The sequence below is a fragment of the Rissa tridactyla genome, chromosome 4 (assembly GCF_028500815.1).
Source record: "Rissa tridactyla isolate bRisTri1 chromosome 4, bRisTri1.patW.cur.20221130, whole genome shotgun sequence".
Lineage (NCBI taxonomy): Eukaryota > Metazoa > Chordata > Aves > Charadriiformes > Laridae > Rissa > Rissa tridactyla.
The window spans coordinates 29350686-29377293 of record NC_071469.1 but is presented as its reverse complement, the minus strand read 5'-3'; the positions used below and the strand labels follow the sequence as shown (position 1 = coordinate 29377293).

Genomic DNA, 26608 nt, shown 5'->3' with positions numbered 1-26608 from the left:
GTAACTTGGTTTCCAGAATAATTCTCCATTTTGAAAGACTTCTATAAGACAGAGTTAACTGGAATTGTTTCTGTGCAAATAACTTCACTTGAATTAACCTAAATTGAAGGAAAATGGAGAAGAAAGAAATGGAGTCTTATGGTAATACTTGATATCAGTCTTTGTGGTGCTAAAGAAGAGGTCAAAGGCACAGCAACATGATGCATTTGGGGAATGTCTGCCTGCCAGCAGAATGCCTACTGGAGGGACTTAACAAAAATATATGTATGTAGCACGAACTGTGGGTAGGACTCAAAGCAAACATGCCCATTTAATGAAGTCTTTTACTCCTTAAATTAATGTTCCTTGTAATCTGCCTTGCTTGTTTTAGTAACAGGAGGAGGAACCTGGAATAGGTATAAGGCAATTCCTGAAGAAGCATTAAGAGGGTTGAAGGACAAGTAGCAGGGAGGAGGTATTGGCAGTGAGTGAACCCATCAGGAAATGTTCGTAAATTGAGTGTAATTGGCAAGACAGAAAAACTTGGGTATTCACTCAAAGAGCCTGGTCAGAAGAGAAACGCAGGACAGGAAAGGACCCCCTGAGTTACCAAGTGCTTCCCCTGCAGTCCCAGGGAACCTGTGTACCAGACGCTTAGTTCACAGGGAAGTATTTACTCCATGCACACCATGGCATCCCAACCTCAGATCCAACTTACAGTACGTCAAAGGAGGAAAGATCATTATCTGTATAACAGGAAAGAATTTGGTAAGCGAGAATGCTTTGGTGTTCCTACAAATACAGAACTCTGCCAGTCCAAATCAGAAGAGAAATTTTTTCCTGACCCAACTCTGGCAGTTGGTTTAAACCTGCACATGAGTTAGATATCAAACAGATGCCTGCAATGTTTCTCAGTAACTCTAGGGAATCCAGCCTCCCCCTTAACATCCTGTCTCTTGCTGTAGCCAGTTTCCATAGCTTCACAGACAGAGAAAACAATCAGAAAAGCCACAAAAGGAAGGTTTGAAGTTATGCGAAGAATGGGAGAAAATAATTTCTACACCTTTCTGGGGGCCACCAGAAGGCCCAAGATTGCTGCAGCAGTTCCACCAGATGGAAGTGAAGAAACTTAAGCTGCTGATCCAAGATGTGACACTGGTTAATTGAGGGTTAACTGAAATGTGTTAGAATAGCATTTAGAAGCAGGAAGAGCATAAGCTGTTAGAAAAATTAACTAAAACCAGCATGATGACATGCATTAATGTTACGGACTGTAAAAGAATAAGAGGGCACAATGTGAACTTAACAGGGTTGCTTTAGGACAAGGTAATGTTGGGTAAAGCCAATGTATCTTGGCTGGCGGGAATCAACTCCACTGCTGACCAAACCAGATTTGGGCATCGACAAAAGCATCTGTCAAGTTATTTGGAAATTAGATTTTGGCCTCCTCGATGTAGGCTGGAAAACAATTGGTACTAAAAATTGTTGAGTACATGTATTTCTTCATAAGGGAAGTAACAGGTTTCTTCACAATATTGAGTAACCACAATAAACAGCAAGAATATTGGGAGGGACCTGCCTGCAGGAAATAACCTTGAGTAGACTGATCACAACTCACTTTGAGTGAATTGATCAGGAGGATAAATCAAAGGATGTTTGCAACAGGAATTCCCTGTTATGAAAGGACAGACTTTCAAAAGCTTAGTGAGCAAACTGGCCCTAACAGCTTGGGGATATAAATGTTAAATATGTGTATGATGTGGAGGCCAAAAGTAGGTGAAGTCATATTCACTGCAAGAGGAAGCTTGGAGGAGCACCACCCTAGACAGAAAAGGATCAATAATCATCTCTAGATGAAAAGATACTAAAGAATAGAAAGGACAATTCTATGTGTATTAGATTAATTAAGATGGTAGTTTTCTTAAAGATTTGCATCTCATAACTTGAGCTCTGACTCTACTTGAAGCTTTTCTTGTAGATTCATGGTGCATCACCTCTGTGGATTCCTTGGAACTTAACAACAAATGAACACAAAGTCATCTTTTCCAGCAGAGAGGACAAAACTTTTTTCTCTGCCTAGTAATCTGGTTTTCCTGATTGTTCTCCTGACTGAAGTCTTTGGACTTTAACACCTGCCTTTCTCCACTGGCCAGGGATCCTTGATTCACCAGCCACGAACTAGGGATTGAACATGAGAAAAATTGCTTGGGTTTTCTGCGTTTGGGAAGGAGGACAAGCAAAGAGACACCACAACACTAGTGCACTGCTGACCTAAACTGTAGCCACTAGGCTTCACTGCCCAGCTGGTAGAATTCACATACTCAAGCCCTCGTGTCTTTTCTCTATAAGGGGAGTTCAGCCCTTTGCATAAATCTTTGCTTACTGGCTACAAAATATATTTGTATGTTCAACTCATACTTCAGTGTGGGAAGAGAGAAACGCAAGGAAAAATTCTTTCCCTGCTCCTCAGTGCAGTTGCTTCTGCAGTGGATGAGGCAATTTCACACATCTGCTGCTCCATTCTCATTTTGCTTCTCAGGTTTATCACCAGCATATTCACTGAAAACCAAGCAGAATTGTTCACGTCATTTCTCAGGGATGGGTCACCCAGCACGGCCCTGTCCCTGCGGAGAGGGTCCGCACCCCCATTCATGAGGCTAAAGGGCCCCTTGCCCGGGGTGCACCCTTCCCGAGGCCTGGCTCAGCTGGATTTACAGCCGCACTCATTTCACCCTTCCATCGCCAACCACAATTAATTAGCTCTGCCATCGCACTTCGGGTCACCGACACCGGGTTGACCGTAACCCCGTGGGGCTGAAGCGGCGCGGCGACACCCGCCGTGGGCCGCAGCCGCTGCCATCGAAGCGAGCAGTCACCGAAACATGGCCGCCGCCGCCTCAGGGTAACCGAGGTCACCGTCGCCCCCGTCCCGCTCGCACCGCGGCCTGCGGGAGGCCGCCCGCGGCCGTGCCAGCCCCACAGGGGCGCTTGCGCACCCGCGACAGGACATAGTGACACCCGCTTCATCGTCGCCCCCCACACGAAATGGAGCCTCCGCCGGCGTCGGCTCTGGCTCCCTTCTGCCCTGCGCCTCCCCGTTCGTGGAGGGCGGGAGGCGGCGCTCTGCAGTGGCCTCCGCCCCTCTCTATGCTCCCCTCCGCTGGGTTACCGTCCTCCCCCCCGCAGTGACGACAGCCTCCCGCTAGGGGGCGCGCTGCCGGCGCCGAACCCGCGAGCGGGGGGTGCCCCTCGACGCTCTAGCTCCCCGCTGGCGCTCTACTGCCCGGGAGGGCGGTGCGCCTCCCCCCCGCGCAGGCGCTGTGGGCCGCAAGCGCCGCCGCCGCCGCGGCCTGTGGAAGCGCCGCGCTCCGCTCCGCTCCTGCCGCCGCGGCCCCGCCATGTACCCGGCCTGGGGCTTGTACGGGGCGGCGGGGCACTACCCGCCGCCGCCCACCTCCATCCCGCCCCCGCCGCTGCCCATCCCTCCCCCCAGCGTGCCGCCTCCTGCCGTCCCGCCGATGCCGCTGCCCAGCTACCCGCCGCCGGGCCCCGCGCCCCCCCCGGCCGCCACCGCCGCCCCGCCGCCGCCGACCGCCGGTACCTCGGGGTTCCTGAGCCTGCAGGAGCAGCACTTGGCACAGCTGCAGCAGCTCCAGCAGATGCACCAGAAGCAGCTTCAGTCCGTGCTGCTGGGGCCGCCGCCGCCGCCGGGGCCGCCCCCTCCGGGGCTGCCGCCGCCGCCGCTGCCCGGCTCCTTCACCGACTGGCAGCAGCCGCCGCCGCCCGTGCCGCCGCCGGTACGCAGCTACCAGAAGCAGTTCGCCCACCGCGACCCGCCGACGACGACCCGCAAGCCGCCCGCCGCCTCCCGGGAGCGAGATGGCCAGGAGCACGGCGAGTGGGGCGAGCCGGTGCCCTCCTCGCCGGTGCCCATGGACATGGAGCTGTCCTCGCCGCCGCAGTCCCCGCAGCCCGCCGCCCAGGCCTACCTGCCCCCCGCACAGGCCTACTTGCCGCCCCCCCAGGCCGAGCCCTACCTGCCCCCGGCCCAGCCGCCCCCGGCCCAGTCCCCACCGCTCCAGCCCTACCTGTCCCGGGCCCAGGCCTCCCAGCCGCCCCCTTCCTTCTCCGAGCCCCCGCCCAACTACCTGGAGCCCCCACCGGCCACTGCCTCCCAGCCCTACCTGCCGCCCCCTACCCAGGGCTACATGGCGCACCCCCAGCCCTACCTGCTCCCCTCCCAGGCCTCCCCTTCCCAGCCGGCCCCCTCCATCCCTCCCCCGGCCAAGCCATCGCAGGCCCATTTCCCCCCACCCCAGCCGTCCTTGCCCCTGCCTGCTGCTGCCCCGCCGGACGCCACGCAGGGTGCTGCCAAGGAGGCTGGTGGCACCGAGCAGCCAGACCCCTCCACCATGACTCCCCAGGTAAGGCAATGCCACCTCCACACTCGCCCCTGCAGCCCCAGCTGGCTGCAGGGTCTGGCCAGGGCAGCGGTGGGGATTAACCACCGGCAGGTACCAGGTGCTGCAAAGGTCTCCCAGTAAGGGCAGTTAATAAAACACACCGTATTTGCATAGTACTTAAAGGATTTGGACACAGCTCTTGGAAGTCCGGGAATGGCACGGGCCAGGCAAGGCTCTGTAAATGCTTCTTTATCCAGCGGTGGTTGTAAAGATGTAACAAATTGTCATTTTTCAGGAGCAAATGAGTTCTTTAGGGAAAAGCCTAACTCCTGGCTGAATTTGATTTTGTTGGTGGGTTTATTGGTTTCTGGATAATTGTTTTACAACGTACAGCATGTGGGCAACCTGCACTGAACCTGTGTTGAGTTCCCCCGGCCTGCTGTGAGATACAGCGATCTGTTTGCTTATTGCCTGTTGCAGGATCAGTGCCTCCTGTCTTCAGTGATTTCTTCGTTTAGTTTTTTCTCTTGAGGTCGTGGTTCAGTTGTCTATCTGATCGGCACAGCATTGTGACTATTTTAATGTTACCACACATAGTTACAACTGCAAAAGAGTTTCTGTCGTAGCACATAGTTGCCCTTAGGCTTATACATTTTGTGCTACGCTGGCTTGGAGTTCTAGTATAAAACTGTATGGGGCATTAGAGGGGAGTGTTCTGAAATGCTCTTGAGGTGAAAAATGTTTTTATTATTAATGCGGTGTGCTTTAATGTGTACACTAGGGCCAAAATGCTTGCAAAATGTTCACATGCTTCAATTCCTAAATGTGAGCATTTCCCGTGAACTTAATGTGACCGTTCACATGCAGTGAGTTAGGGACTGTCCAGTTGCTTAAGGTTAAGCACGCACAAAGAGGCACGTGTGTTGAGGTCCTTGGCTATGTATACAGGTCAGGTTCACTGAGGCTTTTGCATGGTTTTGGCGTCGGCTCGTAGGGATCCAGCTGCAAGAACAAAGCTGAAGTGCGTGCTTTAAAAATTTATTTAAGTTGGCAAATTGATCTTAGGATTGTGATTTGAAGCTAAGTTTGCAAAAATCCTGTTGCATAATATTGAAGTCACTGACATTTTAAATCAGTTAATATTTGGGACACCTTTTAAATTGCATCCATTGAAATTTCATACCCATACCTGAATACATTTGGGAATGTATTATTTTTAAGTTAGCACTGTCTAACTGACTAACCACTGCCTAGCACAGTGGTGCTTTCAGCATGAATTTAATTCTGCAGAGGTTTTGGACAGTACTAGTTGATCTTTTGCAGTGATGGCAATGGGACTTACTGAATTTTCTGTTGACAAAAACCAAAACCCTGAAAAATCAGATGTAGAAAGTGACGTTGATTCAGTATTGAGGCTGCTTGCTGACTTCTTAAATTATCAATGTCAAGATCAAACAGTAAACTGTAATTCCTCACCTTTTATGTAGCCTGGAATGCCACTAATTTTATTTAATTGTTCCTCAAGCATTCTGTCCTTTCCAGAAGTCACAAGCATTGTTAGGGTGTACACATAGAAGAAGCAGAATACAGCTTGTCTGGTTTATGAGTGTTTACACAAACAACTTCTATCTTGAGTCGTTTGTTTACTCTCATACACAATTCAGTGTTAATTCAAAAGGAATATTGTAGTTTGCTGGTCATAAATTTGTTATAGCAGATTGATGTGATTTTGGCTATCTTAGACTGCAAAATTAGACAGGATTTGGAGCAACAAGTCCTTACACAATAGGAATAGGAAAAGCAAAGCATAGTGAGGTTTTCTTGCTAATGATCTTAAAAGCTGAGTAGAGAAATACTGTAATTTGTCATTTATAAGATCCTATTAAGCCTTTGTTTAAACTGGGAATTGAAAACAATTATTTCTGTTTCCTACAGTAATGGTGGCTGCAGCCAAATAGATCAGTGCTTTTCTCTTAACGTAGAAAATATTAGCAATTTGCCACGAGTTAGTGTTTTATTATTTCCCTTCCCTGTCTAAAGATAAGATACTGTTCTTTGCCTTGACAGTATTTTGAGTTTAATGTAGTTTCTCACAGGAGCGTACAGTTGGAGTAAATTGCTGGATTCTTGTGGTTCTCTACAATCAGATGCATCTTTTGTCAAGTCCTGTTAAAATACCTGTGATATTTCATTAATGGTCCACCTGATTTTTGGGTACTGTATGCTGCTACTTATTTACAGTAATAAACAAATATGTGTGGGTGCATCCGTACCCATAAATATCTGTTTATCTACATCTGTTAAAGCTACCTTAGCTTTACCATGTCACCTTTCAGCAGACTGCTGCGCTCTTTAAAAGTCCCTCCTTTGTTTTATGAAGGGTGCTAAACCATTCTTTTGCTGTCTTTACCAGAAAAGGACTGAGTGTTGCACAAAATAGGCACTATGCTATGGCCTAGGGTCACCTAAATTCATTTTGAAATAGTCTTTTGGCATGGTCTCTGCATTAATGTTTTTGGTGGAATGTCCTGCGGTCAGGAGCTGATAGTGCTGGTTTCAGTGTTCCCTCTACAATGCAACAGGCACAGTCTCTTGGTCAGCCAAAGATGGAAAAAAGCGTATGTTGATGCTGGTGTGTTTCTTGGGCTTAAGGATTGTAACTGGACTTGAAGAATGACGGTCATCATGAGGAGATAAGCCCTCAAATAACTGAACGTTTCGCCATCAGGAATTTTCTACACTAGCACTTCCGTTTTGTTCAGACCAAGCTGTAGAAATCTACCTGTCCACTTTTCTCGTTCTTTCCAGATAGAACCAGCAATACGTGTGTCACCGACTTCATCTGCTGCAAAACAAAGGTGACAGGATATTATTGTAGGTCTTTGTGTGAACCACTGGTCATATTCTGAGTTTTATCCCTTTGTCCGGTTGGTAGAATGAGGAGGAAACAAAATGGGTCCATGGAGACAAGAATTTTGTGGCAGTAGAACAGGTGCTCACCAGGCATAGTATCCAGCACCATCATGGTAAATCACCTTATAATGCCTTTTGAAAGGGATAATTGAATCAGCTTTTGTATAGCGGGGGATGTATGCTTCTCCCTGGTGTTGAAAATTGCACTTATTACGTACAGCGTATTGTTGAAGGTTTCTGAGTGAGTCCACACTGGAGCGTGAATGCGCATTTTCTACCCAAAGCCATGAGAACTCTTCTGAGTCATATTCTTGTTAAAAAGATTCTTGGCAAGAATTATTGCAGGATCAACATAAAGGCCAAGAAGCATAGCCACTCCTTTTATTTACCTCATGTCCAAGTTACAGTTTTACAGTACTTTTTTAAAAAATCCAGCTCCATGTTTAATTGTGTCTGCTAGATTGCTACCAATAGAAAACATCATTCCGGATTTGAGTGTAGGCTTTTGGAGGAAACTTGCACTTCTTTTAAACCTGTTTTAAGGTAGGCAGAATGGTTCAGTTTTGAGAAATCTCATCAGACAGCACTTACCACTTTGTTGTTCTCACAGTTATATTGTAAAATACCTGCATCTTTTTGATTCTTTTCCATTTCTGAGTGGGCTTTATATCAGTGTTTTTTCTTAACTGTGCGTACTTGGATGGAAGAACAGAGAATATGAAAGATGTAGAGCAGTCACAGATTTTCAGCGGTGGTGGAGTTTACATGAGAGCACAAGAATGGTTGCACTAGGTCAGACCAAAAGTACAGTATTTTTATCATTCTGTCTTTGACAGTGACTAAAGGCAGATGCTAAGAGAATAACTTAAAAATCAAGTGTATAGCGATGCTTTCCTAAGATATAGGAGCTGCCTTAGCTGCAAATGGTGTCTTTATTTTTAAAATCGTAGATTTTTCTTCTGTAAGCTTATGGAGCTGTGTCTTGAATTCACAGAATTTTAGCCCTTGCAGTGGTCTCTGGCAGGGACTTTGGTAGCCCAAGGCCATGTCAGGTGAAGAGCTGCCTCCCATGTATTTTAAATCTGTGTCTTGTTAGTTCTAGTTTGATTTGATGCCTGATATTTCTGGCAATGGAAGAGATACAGAACTGTCGGTTCCTATTCAGGTCTCTTTAAGACACACCACTGCTTCAGTGTTGAGATACTTATCTTTAGTCTTTTGTTATTTATGTTTGTGGCAGCTTACAGTGCTTTGAAGCTACTGTCATCTGTCTGCAGTACTCTAATTCTAGCCTGAAATATTTAAAACTTAAATCATAGAATCATAGAATGGTTTAGGTTGGAACTGACCTTAGAGATCATCTAGTTCCAACCCCCCTGCAATGGGCAGGGACACCTCCCACTAGACCAGGCTGCTCAAAGCGCCGTCGAGCCTGGCCTTGAACACCTCCAGGGATGGGGCATCCACAAGTTCTCTGGGCAACCTGGTCCAGCGTCTCACGACCCTCACAGTAAAGAATTTCTTCCTAATATCTAATCTAAATCTCCTCTTTAAACCTTGATCACTTCTTAAATAGGTACTTTTTTGGATGCAACCATATCTATTTACTACTTCAGCTGCAGAAGGAATCAGAATTAATGAAAATTCAGATGATAAATAACACTCACTATATGCTGCTTCTGATTTTTCTTTTTCCTTTCCACAGCCTTTATTCAAATGTCTCCCACAATTTCTCAGCTGTCGTTTTTGGTCTACTTGATGTCTGTGTTCTCTGTTTGTCCTCTTAATCTTTTCTGTACATTTCCTTTTTGGCTTTACTACTCCTTTACTCATATTTGTCCTCCATTTCCCCTTCATTTTAGCTGAATTAGTCTCATAATAAGTACCCACAGTTGTTAGGAATAAAAAGCACTAAAAATACTAAGTGTGGTACTTATCACGTGTCTGTAGTAATTTGGCTTATTATTGTCCATCTTTCTGCTTTTGGTTATTGTTCCCTTTTGTAAGGTCTTTGAGGTAGGAAATAATTCTGCTGTGGGTACTGTGCCTCACATAGTGGTTTCTGAGTTTTGATTCAGTCTTCTGACATCCATTGCAATACTGTTTATGATGAAGTGAGTTTTCACAGAATCACAGAATGGTAGGGGGTTGGAAGGGACCTTTGGAGATCACCTATTCCAACCCTGCTGTCAAAGCAGGTTCCCCTAGAGCAGGTTGGACAGGCACCCATCCAGGTGGGGTTTGAATATCTCCAGAGAAGGATGACCATGAGCCAACAATGTGCTCTTGTGGCCAAGAAGCCAATGGCATCCTGGGGTGCATGAAGAAGAGTGTGGCCAGCAGGTCGAGGGAGATCATCCTCCCCCTCTACTCTGCCTTGGTGAGGCCGCATCTGGAGTACTGTGTCTAGTTTTGGGCCCCCCAGTTCAAGAAGGACAGGGAACTGCTGGAGAGGGTACAGCAAAGGGCTACAAAGATGATTAGGGGATTAGAACACCTCTCTTATGAAGAAAGGCTGAGGGATTTCGGTCTCTTCAGTCTGGAAAAAAAACGACTGAGGGGGGATCTTATCAACGCTCATAAATACTTAAAGGGTGGGTGTCAGGAGGATGGGGCCAGGCTCTTTTCAGTGGTGCCCGGCAACAGGACAAGAGGTAACGGGCACAAACTTGAGTATAGGAAGTTCCACCTAAACATGAGGAGGAACTTCTTTACTTTGAGGGTGGCAGAGCACTGGAACAGGCTGCCCAGAGAGGTGGTGGAGTCTCCAACTCTGGAGACATTCCAAACCCGCCTGGACACATTCCTGTGCAACCTGCTCTGGGTGACCCTGCTCTGGCAGGGGGGTTGGACTAGGTGATCTCCAGAGGTCCCTTCCAACCCCTACCATTCTGTGATTCTGTGAAACTCCACAACCTCTCTGGGCAGCCTCCCTCAAAACAGATTAAACCACTTTTGTAGAGTATGATTCTAGTGACTACCATGAATTAATTTTCATGGGTTTTCCTGTGAAAACTGTCTTAGAAAATTTCTGTCTATTGTAGGAACAGCAGCAATACTGGTACCAGCAGCACCTGCTTAGCCTGCAGCAAAGGGCAAAAGCCCATGCTCAGGGACAGCAGCAAATGAAAGGTCCAGTAGTGAAGGATGCATCTGAGCAGAGAGCAAAGTCTGAAGAAGGGAAAATGAGTGCTTCAACTCAGCAGTCTGAAGCTGCTCCGCTTAATGAATCCCTGCCTCCACCTTCCAAAGAAGATGAGTCTTCTCTTACGTCCACTGAAACTCAGGTAGGCTTTGTAAAGTGATGCCACTCCATTTGTTGTGCTAGATGGAACAAAGAAACAGGAAAATAATGCCATCAAATTCTCATGTATACTGCATAACAATAACTAAATATGTTAAGCAATCTTAAAAGAACATTTTCTAAGCCTGCACCAATTAAAAAAAATAAAATACACTCCTTGTATATAGACTGGTATAGTCACCAACACATGCACCAAGTGGGTCCAAGCTTGACTCACTTGCACTTTCCGCAGCGTTGTCATCTTTGTCTATGAGAAACACTTTGTGATACCTGAGTACAAAATCAAGTACTTGGTAGATGAGGAATGCTGTCTTTAAGACACTATTTCTTAATTCCTCTCTTGCAGTTTGTCAGTTCTGGCTCCCCTTCATTCTGCGTGTCAGGGTTTGTCTGAAAGCCAAGAACTTTGCACAGAATATTTTTGTCAGTGTGCTTAATAACAGTTACTGCATAACGGACAGAGGTCATGACTGATGTTTGAACAGATTACTGTAGCATAGTAGATTACCCTGCAGCATGTGATCCACTTTAACGTACAGTGCGTGGGTTCCTACCAAGTGGCAAAAATAATGCTCTCAGAGTTACTTTACCTCATCATAAAAAAGCACTGTTGCCTCATTATATTTGCTGTGAGCAACAGGTAACAGACCTGCATTAATCTCTTTCCAGTAGGTAGTTTCTGTATGTACGAATACCCTAATTGCCATCAGCCTAACCTTTAGATCAGACTATTCACATTAAGAATAATGAAATAAAAATCAGCCTTCCAGAAGCTGTGGGTGGCCAGAACGTTGAAATATAGAGTGATAAAATAACAAACACTGAGAAAGTTCCTAAAAACTGCCTAGTGACCAAGTGTGTTTTTCTTCTGATAGAAGGAGCTTTCCTTTATTTCTAGTATTTGCCTTTTTGTCTAGCTCAATATTGAACCTCCTGATGACCCTGAGGAAGATTTGAGATTGCAGCAATTGCAAGCAGCAGCAGCTCAATGGCAGCAGCATCCCCATCACCGGGTTGGATTTCAATATCAGAGAATAATGCAGAAGCATGCCCAGCTGCAGCAGATAGTACAGCAGTATCAGCAGATCATGCAACAGCCTCCACACTTACAGGTGAAACACTAAGGAGATGGTGTTTGATACACTCCCTGAGTGACTTAGCACTCATGGTCTGCTGAAAAACAAGTAGTTGAATAATTTGTCATGATTGGCTCATTTGTCTACCTACTTTTTCTGCTTGGGTAGAAACCTATATTGCCTTTTCCTACTGTCACTCAACTTCAGAATGAAAAAAGAATTGACAGATGGTGATGAAGCTTCAGTAGGATGAGAAATACAAGACTTTGTCATAAGATTTTTCAGACATACCTGGGTGATATAGGAGCAAAGCTGAACACAATATTGAATTTATTCAGCTTTGAATGTTTTCCTGCTGAAGAAACAGTTCAGAAGAAAGGTCAGGTAAACAGATGATTGCATGGAGTGATTTGGTAGCTGCTCTTTTTTACAACTTTGTGTAGTACAAAAATAAATATGTACAATGATGAAGTAAACATAGATGCCAAAAATACGCACTTAAAGTAATTAAGAAAATCACCATCTTACACTATTTTTGACTCAAATAATCAGTGAAGTAAAAGAAAAGGTCTTAATAACAATTTCAGGTAATTGTATCAGTGTTGCAACCTTTAAGCTTTTAAGTAGAAGTTGATTACTGTATTAGAGAGTTGAGTCAGCTTTTTCTGTGTTGGTGGAGTTTGTACATTAAGCATTTCTTTGTAGCTTGGGCTGTCTGCTTGTTTAAAAGAAATCTCTTAAGTGTGAACACTCAAAATGTCAGACGAGATCAAGCCATGGATATTGGGACCTGCATCTACACATAATGAAAGACAGTATCTCCTTGAAAGAAGCTTCATTGTGCAAATAAGAAGATCTGGCAAAGGCTTAGAGAAAAATAATTGCTGACAGCTGAAGCAACTCTGAGTGGGTTAATAGCAGAAACTGAAACCTTGGGAAATAGTCATGTACTGTATATATTGAAAACTTGAAGACTGATTTGGGCTTTAGTCATTGTTAGCATCCGGTAACAGTACAGCTTGGAGCCCTTTGATTATAGCTTTCTTCAACTGTCCTATTTAAAAAAAAAAAAAGCCTTTTATACATAAATGTCCTCTAGTCATAAAGCGTGTAAATTATCACAATTACTTTAGACGTCACCAAATACTTGGTGTTTGCTTTTGTTTCAGTGTAGTTCCTCCTCAAGCTTCTGCCCAAGTCTGAAATTCTGCTATTACAAGCGATACTGAAATATGTGGCTCTGAAAACAACTAAGATGGTATATTGAAGCTATTCTTGTCTTCTTGTTGCAGACAATGTCAGTGGACATGCAGCTGCGACATTATGAGACACAGCAAAAACAGTTCCAGCAGCTTCATAAAGACTGGGAGCGATCAATGAACCAACAGTGGCAGCATCAGCTTCAAACCTACCCTCACAAAGACCAGCTTCAAGAGTATGAGAAACAGTGGAAAGCATGGGATGAACAGATGAAGGTCACTCAGTCCCATCTGCAGGAGAAAGTGAGCTCACTCCAAAATCTGAAGAATCAGTATCCTGCAAATGTTTCGCTGCCACCTCCGTTTGTTCCATATTCTCAATCTGCTCAAGGTGGCATTCCTATTATGCCTCCAGCTTTACCTTCAACTACACCTCCACTGGTCCCCCCGCCTCTCTCTTCTGTTTCTCAGTTATCTAATTCCTCTGCCCCTTCAGGATCCAGTTCTCAAAGCAGTCAGTCTACTGAGACGCCAAGGCCAGCTCTGCTTCCCACCCCTGGTACCTATGCATCAAAAATGGCTAGTTCAACTGTCTATTCACCTTATCATTCTCAAGGAAGTTCATCCTTTGGCTCATCAGACCACGGAAAGTCTCAAGTTCATCTTAATAAACAAACTGTCTCCATTTCATCTGAGCAAGGATGTGGGGACCTGAAAGCTACTTCCGCAGCGTCTTCAACACATGCACCTACCACGCAGGATAAACCAGTGAGGTCGGGTGGATTGCTTCCAGATCCTCCCAGATCAGCACGTTTTGAAGGTCCCAGAGGCCCTAGGTAAGGATGTTTTTGTTGATTTATACATGTTCCGGGTTACGAGACTTTCAGTGATATATTAAGAAATGAAACATATATCTTATTCTCAAATCTTCCTGAGTTTGTGTGAAGTTTGCTTGGTTGCTGGAGGCTTTGTTGTTAATGTATATACACCAATGTCTGTATTTATGTTATTAAAGTGAGGATAGATAGATGCCTTTCACCTGAGCATTATTTAGAGTAGAATGCTTCTTTTCTTTTTTCTAGTAAAATGCTTGGGCACACTGCACCCTTTTCATTACCAGAGACATAATATCCCTTCTGTGAAAATAGGAAAGCTGTTGTAAATATTTTATATGTCTTTGCTATCCTTAGTTTGACAATGGTAACTCACACTTGAAAGAGTGATCCTATGTGAAAAGTGATCTAAATTCCCAGAATTTTGTCTGGCATACTTGGAACACAGTTTAGCAAAATCTAAAGCAAAAATGTTGAAAGATTGTTTTTAAGGAGTTGCTATATATGGTAGCACTTTTATGTAAGCATTCTGAAAGTGATTCAGGAAAATATTCAGGTATATATTCAGTTAAATATACTAACATAGCTAATTACTGGCAATTTAGATGCTATTTATTTTTTAGAAACAAGAAACAGTACTCTGTAATGCAAGATTTATTGCAGAAAGAAGTGAAAATTCAAAGCTGTTTAATTTCTAGTGTGAGAGTTATGCAGCTATATGTTTGTCATTCAGTGCACTTTTCAAAATGGCTGCTTGATAAGAGAGGTAGTACTTGTCTTAAGTACAAATCAGTGGTTTTCTACCCATGTAGCATTACGTAGCATACAAACAATTATAAACAAGAGAGAGAAGGAAAGAAATTAAGATTTGAGCCTTATGATCCCAGCATTAAGATTCTTTGCCACTTTTTCTTTTGCATTATATCATAATGGTCTTAGTTTTGATGGTTGCCGTCTTTATCTTTTGGTAAGATACAGTTTTGTTCAAATTTAAATCTTCATTTTATCAGGTGGATGGCCTGCTGCGTTAATGTAAAGCTACTCTAACAGCCAGTGTTCTGTATCTTTTATGTAGTTTTATACATGGTATATCATTTAATCCAAGATCTTGTTTTTGGAATGTTTTTCTTTCATACTTGACATGATATCAGGTTGCAAAAACAACATCTGTTCTGTCTGGTCATTAGTTCGATACTGATTGATGTGATGCTTACTGAATCAAAGAACAGTGTTGTTCTGTTAAATTGTTTCTATCCTTATGTACTCTGCTAGACATTATAATCGTATCTTCATGTTTATTTCCCTTCTCTTTGCTTCCAAAGTGATCATTCATGAATAATAATTCATGAATTGCTAGCAATTTAAATGAATCTTTTATAACATTGAATAATTTTCTACCTCCTGATGTTTTTTTAAAAAGGGTTGTTTCTGGTCCTGGGGCCTTGTTGGGCGTACAGTTATGAGCAGAATATTTTCATGATTTGCTAGTGCATGTCTTTTATATGCGTTGGTTTAATGCTCAGTGATGTGCGATGACAGGCTATGGATAATCACAAATTTCTAGAATGCACATGCAGGAGCTCTGGTTTTGAGCATGCTTATGGTATTTAATTAACACTGTAAACCTTTCTGCATTTCTATATTGTGATTGCGTGACCATTCTAGGGTTTTATCGAAGCTTTTCCAAAATCCTGTTTGCTGTTTCTTCTCAATATAGTTAGTAGAAAAGAGAGTGCTAATAAATTTAAACTGAACTTGGGATAAATTAAAATATGTTGTGTGTTACCTGCTGCCATCCCAGCTAAAAAGTCCCAGGTAATGACAAGATATATAAAAAGACACATACACCCTTCACCTCTTTTCAGCAATTGATTTTTCTCAAGAAACTCTAAAGAATGGGCTTAAACTAATCTTCAGAATTTTGGAGATGAAGTGTGTCTTACAGTATGCAATCTTCTAGTTACACCTTCCATGTAAAAGTTGATCCTTCAAATCTAAATTAACTTGCCACTGTGCTTGGTAATGTCTTCTTTTTTCTCTTCCTGTTCATCTTGACCTGCCCCTACCCCACAAAAAGGCGGTTTACTGTGTTATCAGAATTATTAAAATTCTTTGAGGTTGTATAAGTGGTCTTGTTTGGTAAATTGTTTACTGAAATAGTAAATTCTGCAACAAGTCAACCACTGTTGGTAACAAAGCAGTAATGAATGAATATCTATAGAATCATAGAATAGTTTGGGTTGGAAGGGATCTTTAAAGGTCATCTAGTCCAACCCCCCTGCAATGAGCAGAGACATCTTCAACTAGATTAGGTTGTTCAGAGCCCAGTCCAACCTGACCTTGAATGTTTCCAGGGATGGGGCATCTACCACTTCTCTGGGCAACCTGTGCCAGTGTTTCACCATCGTCATTATAAAAAATTTCTTCCTTACATCTAGTCTAAGTCTATCCTCTCTTAGTTTAAAACTATTACCACTTGTCTTATTGCAACAGGACTTACTAAAAAGACTGCCACTATCTTTCTTATAAGCCCCCTTTAAGTATTGAAAGACTGCATTAAGGTCTCCCTGCAGCCTTCTCTTCTTCAGGCTGAACAATCCCAACTCTCTCAAGCCTCTTCTCATAGGAGAGGTGTTCGTCCCTCTGATCATTTTTGTGGCTGTCCTCTGGACCATTTTTGTGGCTGTCCTCTGGACCATGTCTTTCCTGTGCTGGGGACTCCAGAGCTGGACACAGTACTCCAGGTGGGGTCTCACCAGAGCGGAGTAGAGGGGCAGAATCATCTCCCTCTGTCTGCTGGCCACTCTTCTTTTGATGCAGCCCAGGATACAGTTGGCTTTCTGGGCTGTGAGCGCACATTGTCAACTCACATCCAGCTTTTCATCCCTCAGTACCCCCAAGTCTTTCTTGGCAGTGCTGCTCTCAATCCCTTCATCCCCCAGCCTGTATTGATACCAGAGGTTGCCCCAGCCCAGGTGCAGGACCTTGCACTTGGCCTTGTTGAACCTCATGAGGTTCACACAGGCACACTTCTTGAGCCTACCCAGGGCCCTCTGGGTGGCGTCCCATCTCTCAAGCATGTCAACAGCACCACTCAGCTTGGTGTCACCTGCAAACTTGCTGAAGGTGCACTCAATCCCACTGCCTATGTCGCTAATGAAGATGTTAAACAGTTCTGTTCCCAGTATGGACCCTGAAGGACACCGTTTGTTACCAGTCTCCATCTGGACATTGAGCGCTCGACTTCTACGCTCTGGTTGTGACCATCCAACCAATTTCTTATTCACCGAACAATCCACCCATCAAATCCATGTCTCTGATTTAGAGCAAAGGCTGTTGTGGGGGACCGTGTCAGAGGCCTTACATAAGTCCAGGTAGATGACATTTGTAGCTCTTCCCTGGTCCACTGATGTAGTCACTCCATCATAGAGGGCCACTAGGTTGGTCAGGCAGGACTTACCCTTGGTGAAGCCATGCTGGCTGTCCCGAATCACCTCCTTATCCTCTATGTGCCTTAGCACAGCCTCTAGGAGGGTCTGTTCCATGATCTTCCCAGGCACAGAGTTGAAGCTGATGGGTCGGTAGTTCCCAGGGTCCTCCTTTCTACCCTTTTTAAAAATGGGTGCAATGTTTCCTGTTTCCCAGTCAGCAGGGACTTCACCTGCCTGCCATGACTTTTCAAATATCATAGAGAGTGGCTTGGCAACTACATCACCCAGTTCCCTCAGGACTCTGGGATACATCTTATCAGTTCCCATAGGTTGGACGCCCGTCAGGTCCCCCAGTATGTTCAGGTTCCTCAAGTGGTGATGAACCTGATCTTGTCTTACAGCAGGGGGGGACATTGCTCTCCCAGTCCCTGTCTTGTGGTCCATCCACTCAAGAGGTGCGAGAAGAGCCGTTGCAAGTAAAGACTGAGGCAAAAAAGTTGTTGAGTACCTCAGCCGCCTTCTTGTTCGTTGTTACCAGTTTGTCAGTTGTGTTCATCAAGGAGGGTACGCTTTCTTTGACCTTTGTTTTTTTCATTATTATTATTATTTGCATCCTTTGCCAAGTTAAGGCTCCAGCCGTGCTTTGGCCTTCCTGACCCCATTCAGTGAGACCAACTGTGAATCCCAAACATCCAAGCAACTTGACTTCAGACATGAGTTCTGTATTTTCTGTAAAATTAATTTGATTTGTTCTAGTCTAAGCATATGCTTAAATACCGATTTACATAATAAAGATTAGATTTTTTTTTTACTAGATCAGCCTTGTTAATATTAATATGCGTGAATTGTTCTTCATTGGTTTGCCTGACCTGTTTCTTCATAATCAAGCAATAGCAGTTGTAGATGCTCTCAAAAGCAACTTCAGCGATGCAATTAAAATGTATTTGGTTTAGACATATTGCATGGAACTGGATGATATCACAGTTTGTTGCACTTTCTGAAAGGATCCACATTTAAAGATTTTTCTAGATGGCATTCATCACCCTAGTTAAGTAGACTTGTTGCATACTATGAAAACAAAAGTTCAACAGGAGTAGCTGACTGCAACAAAACTGTTAAACAAAAGTTGAAAGCTTTTTTTCAAATGAGTTTGCCATTTTCTTTATCAGTCAGGTTTCGGTCCTGAGATATTTAAGCCAGATTTTCTTTTAGAGTTGCATAATCTGCAAGTGGCTTAAACTGGTCTTCAGTGGACAATATTGAGTTGAAGAATATGTCTCTTCTGCTCTGGTTCCGTAGGGACTGATCCTAAGCCACACTAGGATTCCTCAGTTAGAAGTGACTTTTGGGGGATGAAACTCTTTTAGAGGATTTTAATTTGACATTTTCATTTGAATAAAATTGCCATTATGTCATTTATAGATTTGATGGACCTCGAGGAAGAGGATATGACAAATTTGAAGGCTCAAGACAGAGAGGGCCTCGTTTTGACTCCCAGCGCTCAGAAGGATACAGGTCGCGTTTTGACCGACAGAATACAGATGGACAGTCTTCGAGTAGATGGGGGACTATCCCACGAGGACCAGCAGCACAATTTTATACTTCGACAAATGCATCACATGGACATGGTTCCCGACCTAGTGGTCCACGGTGGAGGGGGCCCAGGCCTCATTTGGGGCAGCAGCAGCAGCAGTCACAGACAGACTCTCAGTCAGAAAACAAAGAACCTTTTACAGACATGGCTGGCAGTCAGCAGACTGTAAGCAGAACACAGTCTACTCCCGATGCACAGGGTGCCGGTCCCATTGAACCAAATGAGGACCTGACAAACACTCAACAGGAACCATCCAAACCTGACGTCAAAGAAACTACTTCAGACCCTCCTAAAAAGTGGACATGGAGTTCACATGATCCTAACCAGCAAGCAGAAGAGTCCAAAGCACCTACTCCACCTATTCAGAACCAGAAATCAACATCCCTTTCTAGTAACTCTGTAGCTTTGCAGTCAGATATTGCAAGAACAGGTGGTGCAGTAACCCCTGTAACAGGAAATCAGGATTTGGATTCACCAGACGACCAGTTGATTGCTTCAGATAGCACCCAGGGCCTACCTGGACCAGAAAGCAGAGGGAAAGGGCCATTTATGCATGAAGATAGAGGCAAGGGACCAGTAAGCAGAGGACGGGGCCAGGGCAGACTGGATGATGGCCGTGGCAGAGGGCAGGGGGATGGCCGTGGCTGGGGAATGGGCCGTGGCAGGGGGATGGGAAGGATGGATGGTGGCCGAGGGATGGGAAGGATGGATGGTGGCCGGGGGATGGGAAGGATGGACGGCGGTTGGGGAATGGGCAGGATGGATGATGGCCATGGCCGGGGAATGGGCAGGATGGACGAAGGCCGTGGCAGAGGATATGTTTACAGAGGCAGAGGGCAGGCTAGGCAGGCATCCATCCGTGGCAGGGGAATGTTCAGGAGAGCAGGCAGCAGGGAGAGGATGCCAGATAGGCGGTCAGGCAGCAGGGAGAGGATGCCAGATGGGCGGTCTGGCAGCCGAGAGAGGGGACTGGGTGGACGGTCAGATAGCCACGAGAGGGTATTCTCTAGCCGAGACAGAGAGCTAGCTGGGCGAACAGGTGGCTGGGACAGGGGCCAGGCAGGTAGCCGGGAGAGAGGCCCGGTCAGGCGTGCAGGTAGCCGGGAGAGGGAGCCCATGCGGCGGGCGGGTAGCCGGGAGAGGGAACCCATGCGGCGGGCGGGTAGCCGGGAGAGGGTCCCTGTCAGGCGGGCAGGGAGCCGGGAGAGGGTCCCTGTCAGGCGGGCAGGGAGCCGGGAGAGGGGCCCGGTCAGACGGGCAGGGAGCCGGGAGAGGGGTCCCATCAGGAGGGCAGGTAGCCGGGAGAGGGAAGCAGGAAGATCTGAAACAGGCAATATAGATAAACCCATGCACCTAGGAGATGACCCTGACAAATTGCCTCCATACCATCGAGATGAGACGCTGAGGGGTTCTTGGGGTCATGAAGATGATAGAATGCAGGAGGAATTTCCTTTAGATAGTCAAGATGACCCTTCTTTGGAGCACGAGAGATTGGATGACTGGGAAAGAGAACGATACTGGAGAGATCACAACTCTGATTATCAAGATGATTCTGTAGATGCATATGACAGAGATGACAGGTTACAGTCCCACCATTCATTGCCTCCGTTATCTCCCCTGCCACCACTACCTCCTTTATCATCTGATCATGACAGACGAGATTCATGGTGGGATGACTGGAAGAGGCCCAGAGAGAGGGAACTAGAGAGAGATCTAGATAGGACTGGAAGATCCTCAGACATTTATGATCAAGATTTAGACAGAGAATGGGACAGAGACTGGGACATGAGACCTATGGATGACAGAGAAGTGGGGAATCGTGACCTCGATATCCCTCCTCTACCACCATTACCACCTCTTCCACCTCTGGACAGATACCGTGAAGATAGGTGGAGGGAGGATAGGAATAGAGATCATTATGACAGAGACCTCCGAGACAGGGGGGAGCTAAGGATTCGAGAGTATCCAGAGAGATATGACACATGGCGAGAGAAGCAAGACTACCTTCCTGAAAGGAATGATTGGGAGAGGGAACGGTTGTCGGATAGGTGGTATCCAGATGATGGAGACAGACTGCGGTCTTTGGATGATCATTCAGATTCATCCCTTCCTCCACCTTCACATTCCTCTGATATGCTGGGAGCAGATTCAAACCTGGACTCTGACCAGTCGTTGGGAGGAGTGATGGTCCTTAGCCAAAGACAGCATGAGATAATTCTGAAGGCTGCCCAGGAGCTCAAAATGCTTCGGTGAGTTGTCTGGTTCTGTCACTTTGGATGGGAATCCCATTCTGTGGAAATGGTGCTCCTTTCCTAATTTGTTCATTGTTTTATGCACTAATGGCTTCATTTCTTTTCACCACAGCATGATAATAGGAGCTCATGTGGAACAAGTCATTTGGAGTACCTCCATCACAGCTTTTGTGGATGGTCTTTTCTTAAATAGGTGGTTGTCCCTTTCCCCGTGAATATGGCATTCCCTGTTTGTTACTTTCCAGGAAAAGATCTGGCCACTTCACCCGGCCAATCTTCTTGTTATCCTCAAATGAGCTTGTTGATGATTGCTTTTCAATCTTTTTATTAGTGTCAGATGAGCTTGTTGGTAATTGCTTTTTAATACTTACCTGTCAAGATCTACGTTAATGTGGTTCTTAATTCACACAATGGGACCTATTTAATTTTTGGGTACTGCTTACTTTTTAATTAAAGCATACATGGGTTTTTTCTTTTTTCTTTTTACAATGCTCCCTCATTTGAAATCCAGCATCATCAGTGAATAATTTTGTCAAGTTTGGTTGGTCCTAGTTCTGAGGATGAGCAGTACAGCAGTGGTAACAATCAGGAGGATATGAATGCAAGAGCTCACCAAGACCACGTTTTAGAAAGCAGCTACTAGACTCCCTAAGGCTTTAATAGGTGTTTATTTCAAGATAAGTAATTGAGTATCCTCTTAAACATCAGAAACATCCTAGGGCTCAGTAAATTTAGTAATACTAGAATGGAGTACATACCATCTATCCAAATGCTGTCTTTGTGATTTGGTGCATGGGTTTAGGTGCATTAAATGTATTTGGGGGAAAAAAAAAAAAACCAAACAAAGGAAAGATGAGTTTCTTTGACTATTTTTGGTGAATGAGATCTTTCAGAGGAGATTGTAGAGAAAGGAGGAAGCATCTTAGAGCAGAGGTTCATGTGGTTTGTCCTATTCATGAATTACTAAGAGACATGTAAGGATTGGTGCCTAGTAAAGATAGGCGTTTAATTTCATAAACAAGATATTATGTTAAAATAGTGGATGATTAAAATGAATGTTTGGTTATCATTATTACATTTACATTAAACAACCCACGTTGAAAGATATAGAGATGTTTTGCACTTTTCTTGAAGCTGTTTTGTTTTCAGATTCATAAGATTGCTAAGCATCTGTCCCATATGGAAGGCCTTAGTTGCATGCCAAAATGCAAGAAAAATAATATTAAAAAAGGAAGGGATAACTCATATTCTGAATAATTTAATCTTTCACTGCAATTAGATTAATTCAACAGGTGTTAGTAATTGTGAAACCTGTGTTATAAAGCGATATTTGCCAAAAGTTCAGAGCAATAGATCATTTTCAGCTTCCTGACTTTACCATTGCCTCAGGTTGCTGGGCGTGTGTTTTTCTATTTAATGTGACTAGCTGCAAGCCAGTGGACTTAATCTAAGGACCATAGTTTGGGAATCACTGCCAAAGTCAATAATTTTTTACGGCTGAAATATTTAAACACAGAAACTAAAACATTTTATGTAAGAAAGTATACACATATACCTCTTTTTAACCCGGTAAAAAGGGGAAATATAAACATGACTCTACTGATACTGAATTTTAACTTAATATGAGGTTAATCTTAAAAACTAGTTACGCTTGTACTTCTCCTCAGGTTCTTATAAGCAGGTGACTCCAGTCTGAACGGTAGGAACAACTTTAAGGAGATTGCTTATGATATATTTTTTGAGCCAAGAGTTATACCAGTAGTGTGGTGCGTATCTGCTTTCATCTCCGAAGGTAAAGCCTTCATCTGGCTTTACTTTTATTGTGTGTAGAACAGCATACTCCGAGCTGAATGCTGTTCTGTATTTGTCATCTGGTGTATTTTTCCTAAGCGAGGTGTAAAGAAGACCTTTAAGTACTAGCAATTGCTCAGTTTACTCTTTGTACTAATGCAGCACTTTGGATCCCTTTCTGTGAGCCAAGTTCCCCTTGCACTGGACACTGAACAGATGGGTTGCTGGTCAGGATGGGCTCTGTTGTGACTAGTACAGAGGGATCCCATCCTTAGTCGTTCTGTGGCCACTATGATACATGCTATTAATATGAGCAAAGAGTTATTAGCAATACAAAAACTAGATTAAAAGATGCAAACACAAACTGAAAGGAAATCGTATTGAAGAGATAAATTTTAGTAATATAGGGGTTGTAGTATTCACTACTGCTCCTGGTCTCTGCTCCATGGACTAGATAGCATTTTGATACATAAAACAAGGAAACAAAAGCTAACATCACTGCTTTATTTTTGTTGGCCTCAATCCTGTTAGTCTGAAAACCAGAGCAAGTCACTGAGAGCACTTAGACACGCATCTCCACTGGGCTTCTGGTTTGCAGAAGGTCTTGTCAGGAGCTAAAATCTAGCTTTGCTCTTTACTGTCAAAGTGGGAGTGGGTCTGACCAAGCACAAAAGCATAACTGCATGTTGCCGAGGAAATTTGTGATCAGAAAAGGAGGCAGCTAATATAGTTAATACCTCTGTGGTTATGTGAATATGTAAAGCCTGCTGTGTCCTTTTTTTCTTTGGACTTGGCCCCTAATGCTAGTGTAATACATGGTTTTCACTTCGAGCATTGATTTCTTTAATTTTTCATTTAAACTACAGACTTATAACACTCTTTTGTGATTCATGTGCAGAGAGCAAAAAGAACAGCTACAGAAGCTGAAAGAGTTTAAACCTGACATTTCCACACAGGACTCTCCTAGATCACAGAACACAAGCACAAGACCGGGTGCCTTTCAGGTAAATTCATCTTGTGTTAACTTAATAACATGCTGGTAGCAATTTCTGTTAACATGTATGTCAGATCAGTTCTGCACTCTGATGGTCAAACTTGTCTGTGGAATCCTTCCCCAGCAGCCGTTATAACCTCATCAATCTTCTGTTGAGGCAAAGCAACTTCATAGTTTCTTTAGATTTTCCAAAGCCTTTCTTATGCATTCAGTCCACTGCGTCTTCTGAGCATGACCCATTGGAGACAGTAGTGCATGAGGTTCAACAACCTAGACTGCTGTGGGATAATGTGCAAGAAACAGTGAGCTCTTCCAAAACAGGGCCGTAAGTCCCATGAAAACACCCTCCTGTTCCCTGCCTAACTAGGTACTGATACTGTCTTTAATTCTGATCTTGCTCTGCTTTTTCTACTTTAAGAGCTCTCTTCTCTCTTGAAGAGGTTAAAGGGAGAAATTTGAGGATTGGTCCATCAGAAACTGAGATATTTCAACACAGAGTGGGCATTAGCTTTCTGTTTGCTGTCTTTATTAGGAATTCTCATTACCTTCTGGAATATCAGAAAGTTCATGGAAGCTCACATTTGTGTAGTTCCATGACTTCATCTCCTATTGTGATGCAAGTTATTACTCTGCTTCTTAATCTCCTTGTTGGTTCTGGGAACTCGGCTCAGCTACTTATATTTGTTTTTTTGATAATTCATATCCGGTGAGAAGCCAACTGAACTTCTGCAGCCGTGTTAACTCAGGTTTATAATTCCTAGAACAAATAAACAATTTTGTTAAATGTATGTTGGAGGAGATACCTGAGCTGATGCAGTCTTTATTCTTCATCACATCTTGACCCCAAAGTTACTGGTACCACTAAATTTAGTTGTACGGACCTCTGTGTCTGACATTTAGCCAAACCAAGCTTTGTTTGTCCCTCCCTCCAGAGAAGTGTGAAGTAGTGAACGAAGCACTGCACATCATCTTTTTGCTTCGTTGACCACTTCCCTGTTTACAGTGCTGATAAAGTAAAATAATGGAACAGATTTGCTACCAAGAACTGCAGATAGGTTGATGCCTTTAGCAAGTGACTTTTCTCAACTTTGATATTTTGTATCTCAGACTACTTCACCTGTCTGCCCAGAGGTATTCAATCAACTGTTGTCTTTCTTGGGATTCTTACTTTCAGACTTCTGCTGTAGCTTTGAACTGTTATTAAAAAGTTCAGCTTTGCATCTACAGCCATTCTGCAAGTTTTGTTGCATGTTGCTAATAAGGCTGCCTGTAACTTGGCATCTGCTGTGATGCTGAAAAGACTCTTGTGACACAGCATATGGGGTTCCGTGGGGATGTTTGGTTTATGAAGGGGTTTTGTTTTGTTGGTTTTCTCCACTGGGCGAGACCTCCCCATTTCTTATGTTGATCTGATGTTGATTTCATTAAGAGGTTTCCAGGTGATTCTGCTCTCTGGGAATCTTTCCAGTGACTTCCAGAAAGAAGCTGGCCTTATCAATCCTTTTGTGCCTCACCAAGCTGCCCTACTTTCAGACTTTTTCAGCCTCCTCACAGACAGCAGGAATATTTGCAGACAGCAGGAGTCTTTGAGAATAAAACCGTAGACACTTTTGAATAGGCCTACTGGAGCTTAAAAGTGGTAAGGTTATTTTGAAGGAGAAAATAAATAGTACGTAAGTCTTCACATAGTGAACAAACACCAAATTAATTCAGGCCACAAGTTCTTGAAATATTGTCCTCCTACCTGTAGCACCTTGGTGGAGGTACTAGAAAATGCTTATGATTTGATTACCAATTGCCATTGTGCTTACTGACTTACAGAGGATGAGAGGAGGTTAGTTTACAGATCTACATTAAAAGTGCTTTCTGCATCTAGGTCTCTTCTCAGCTATCTTCAGAGGCACCAGTAGAAGCCCAAGCTATTAAACCTTCTCCTGCTGTTATTATAAAGCCTCCCGTGTTGTTCAGACAGTCCACCCCTGTGACAAGAACAAGTGCCCCACTGACAAGGCCTGCTACACCTATGACAAGGCCACATGCTCCAGTTTCTACTCCAACTACAACCCCAAGTCATGGTCAGTCTTTAAAACCATCACCTTCTGCTGTGGAACAGGAACGCTGGGATGAAGATTCTTTCCACGGACTCTGGGATACAAATGAGGATAAAGGAGCAAATATGGAGTACGAGTTGTGTAAACAGGAGTCAATGATGCCTCCACCCGTCTCCTCGCCTGTGAAAGTACCTGCCGTTCACACCTCTGTTCCGTCAGCTGTACCAGTGTCCCTTCCTCCAGTTATTCCACCAGTTCCTAAAGCACCTGTAATTCAGCAAACGGTGGATTATGGCCACGGGCGAGGTGGGTATTACAGTGTATTTGTTTGATCTGTAATGGAGAGCTAGTCCTCCTAATTCTTTCTAAAGGAGCATGCCATGCGAAGCATGCCGTAGATGTTCTCCAGTTGACCTGCAGGCTGCATACATTGTGATCTAATGCTAAGCAATGCGGGTTTAAGGAGTCTGTAACCTCTGGCCTTGAGTTTAATGTTTTCTTCAATGCTGTCATAATGAGCTATTTCATGTGAACTGCATGGTATGTAGCCATGTCTGCATCTAATAAACACTAACTGATGTGATCACATCAATGTGTTATATTTAGATTGATACTGATACATTCCCTTAATCCTGTTGTAGCTGAGTGGAAATAACTGTGCTAGAAAGTACTTTGGATTGTTACAGTTCTTAGGTGTGACTTAGTAAATTAAAGCAGAATGTGACTGGTGTTTGCATTATTTATATATTGCTTAATGGATACTGAGGTACCCTCTAGACAGGAGGGAG

The 26608-nt window shown here is 44.1% G+C and overlaps 1 protein-coding gene across 10 annotated transcripts in view; it reads left to right on the top strand.

The window, feature by feature from the left end:
* The first annotated feature begins 3321 nt into the window (after positions 1–3321).
* Positions 3322–26608, top strand: part of YLPM1 (YLP motif containing 1) — a 40582-nt gene continuing 17295 nt past the window's right edge. For 8 of the 10 annotated variants that reach the window (XM_054197819.1, XM_054197818.1, XM_054197820.1 and 5 more), the window contains exons 1-7: positions 3322–4403; positions 10340–10582; positions 11517–11711; positions 12968–13710; positions 18561–20981; positions 23674–23779; positions 25646–26126. In XM_054197819.1, the coding sequence (XP_054053794.1) occupies positions 3378–4403; positions 10340–10582; positions 11517–11711; positions 12968–13710; positions 18561–20981; positions 23674–23779; positions 25646–26126 (5215 nt within the window). In that variant the 5' untranslated portion in view covers positions 3322–3377. The remainder of the gene's footprint in view (positions 4404–10339; positions 10583–11516; positions 11712–12967; positions 13711–18560; positions 20982–23673; positions 23780–25645; positions 26127–26608) is intronic. The other 2 variants (XM_054197824.1, XM_054197821.1) reach the window with 2 other exon arrangements.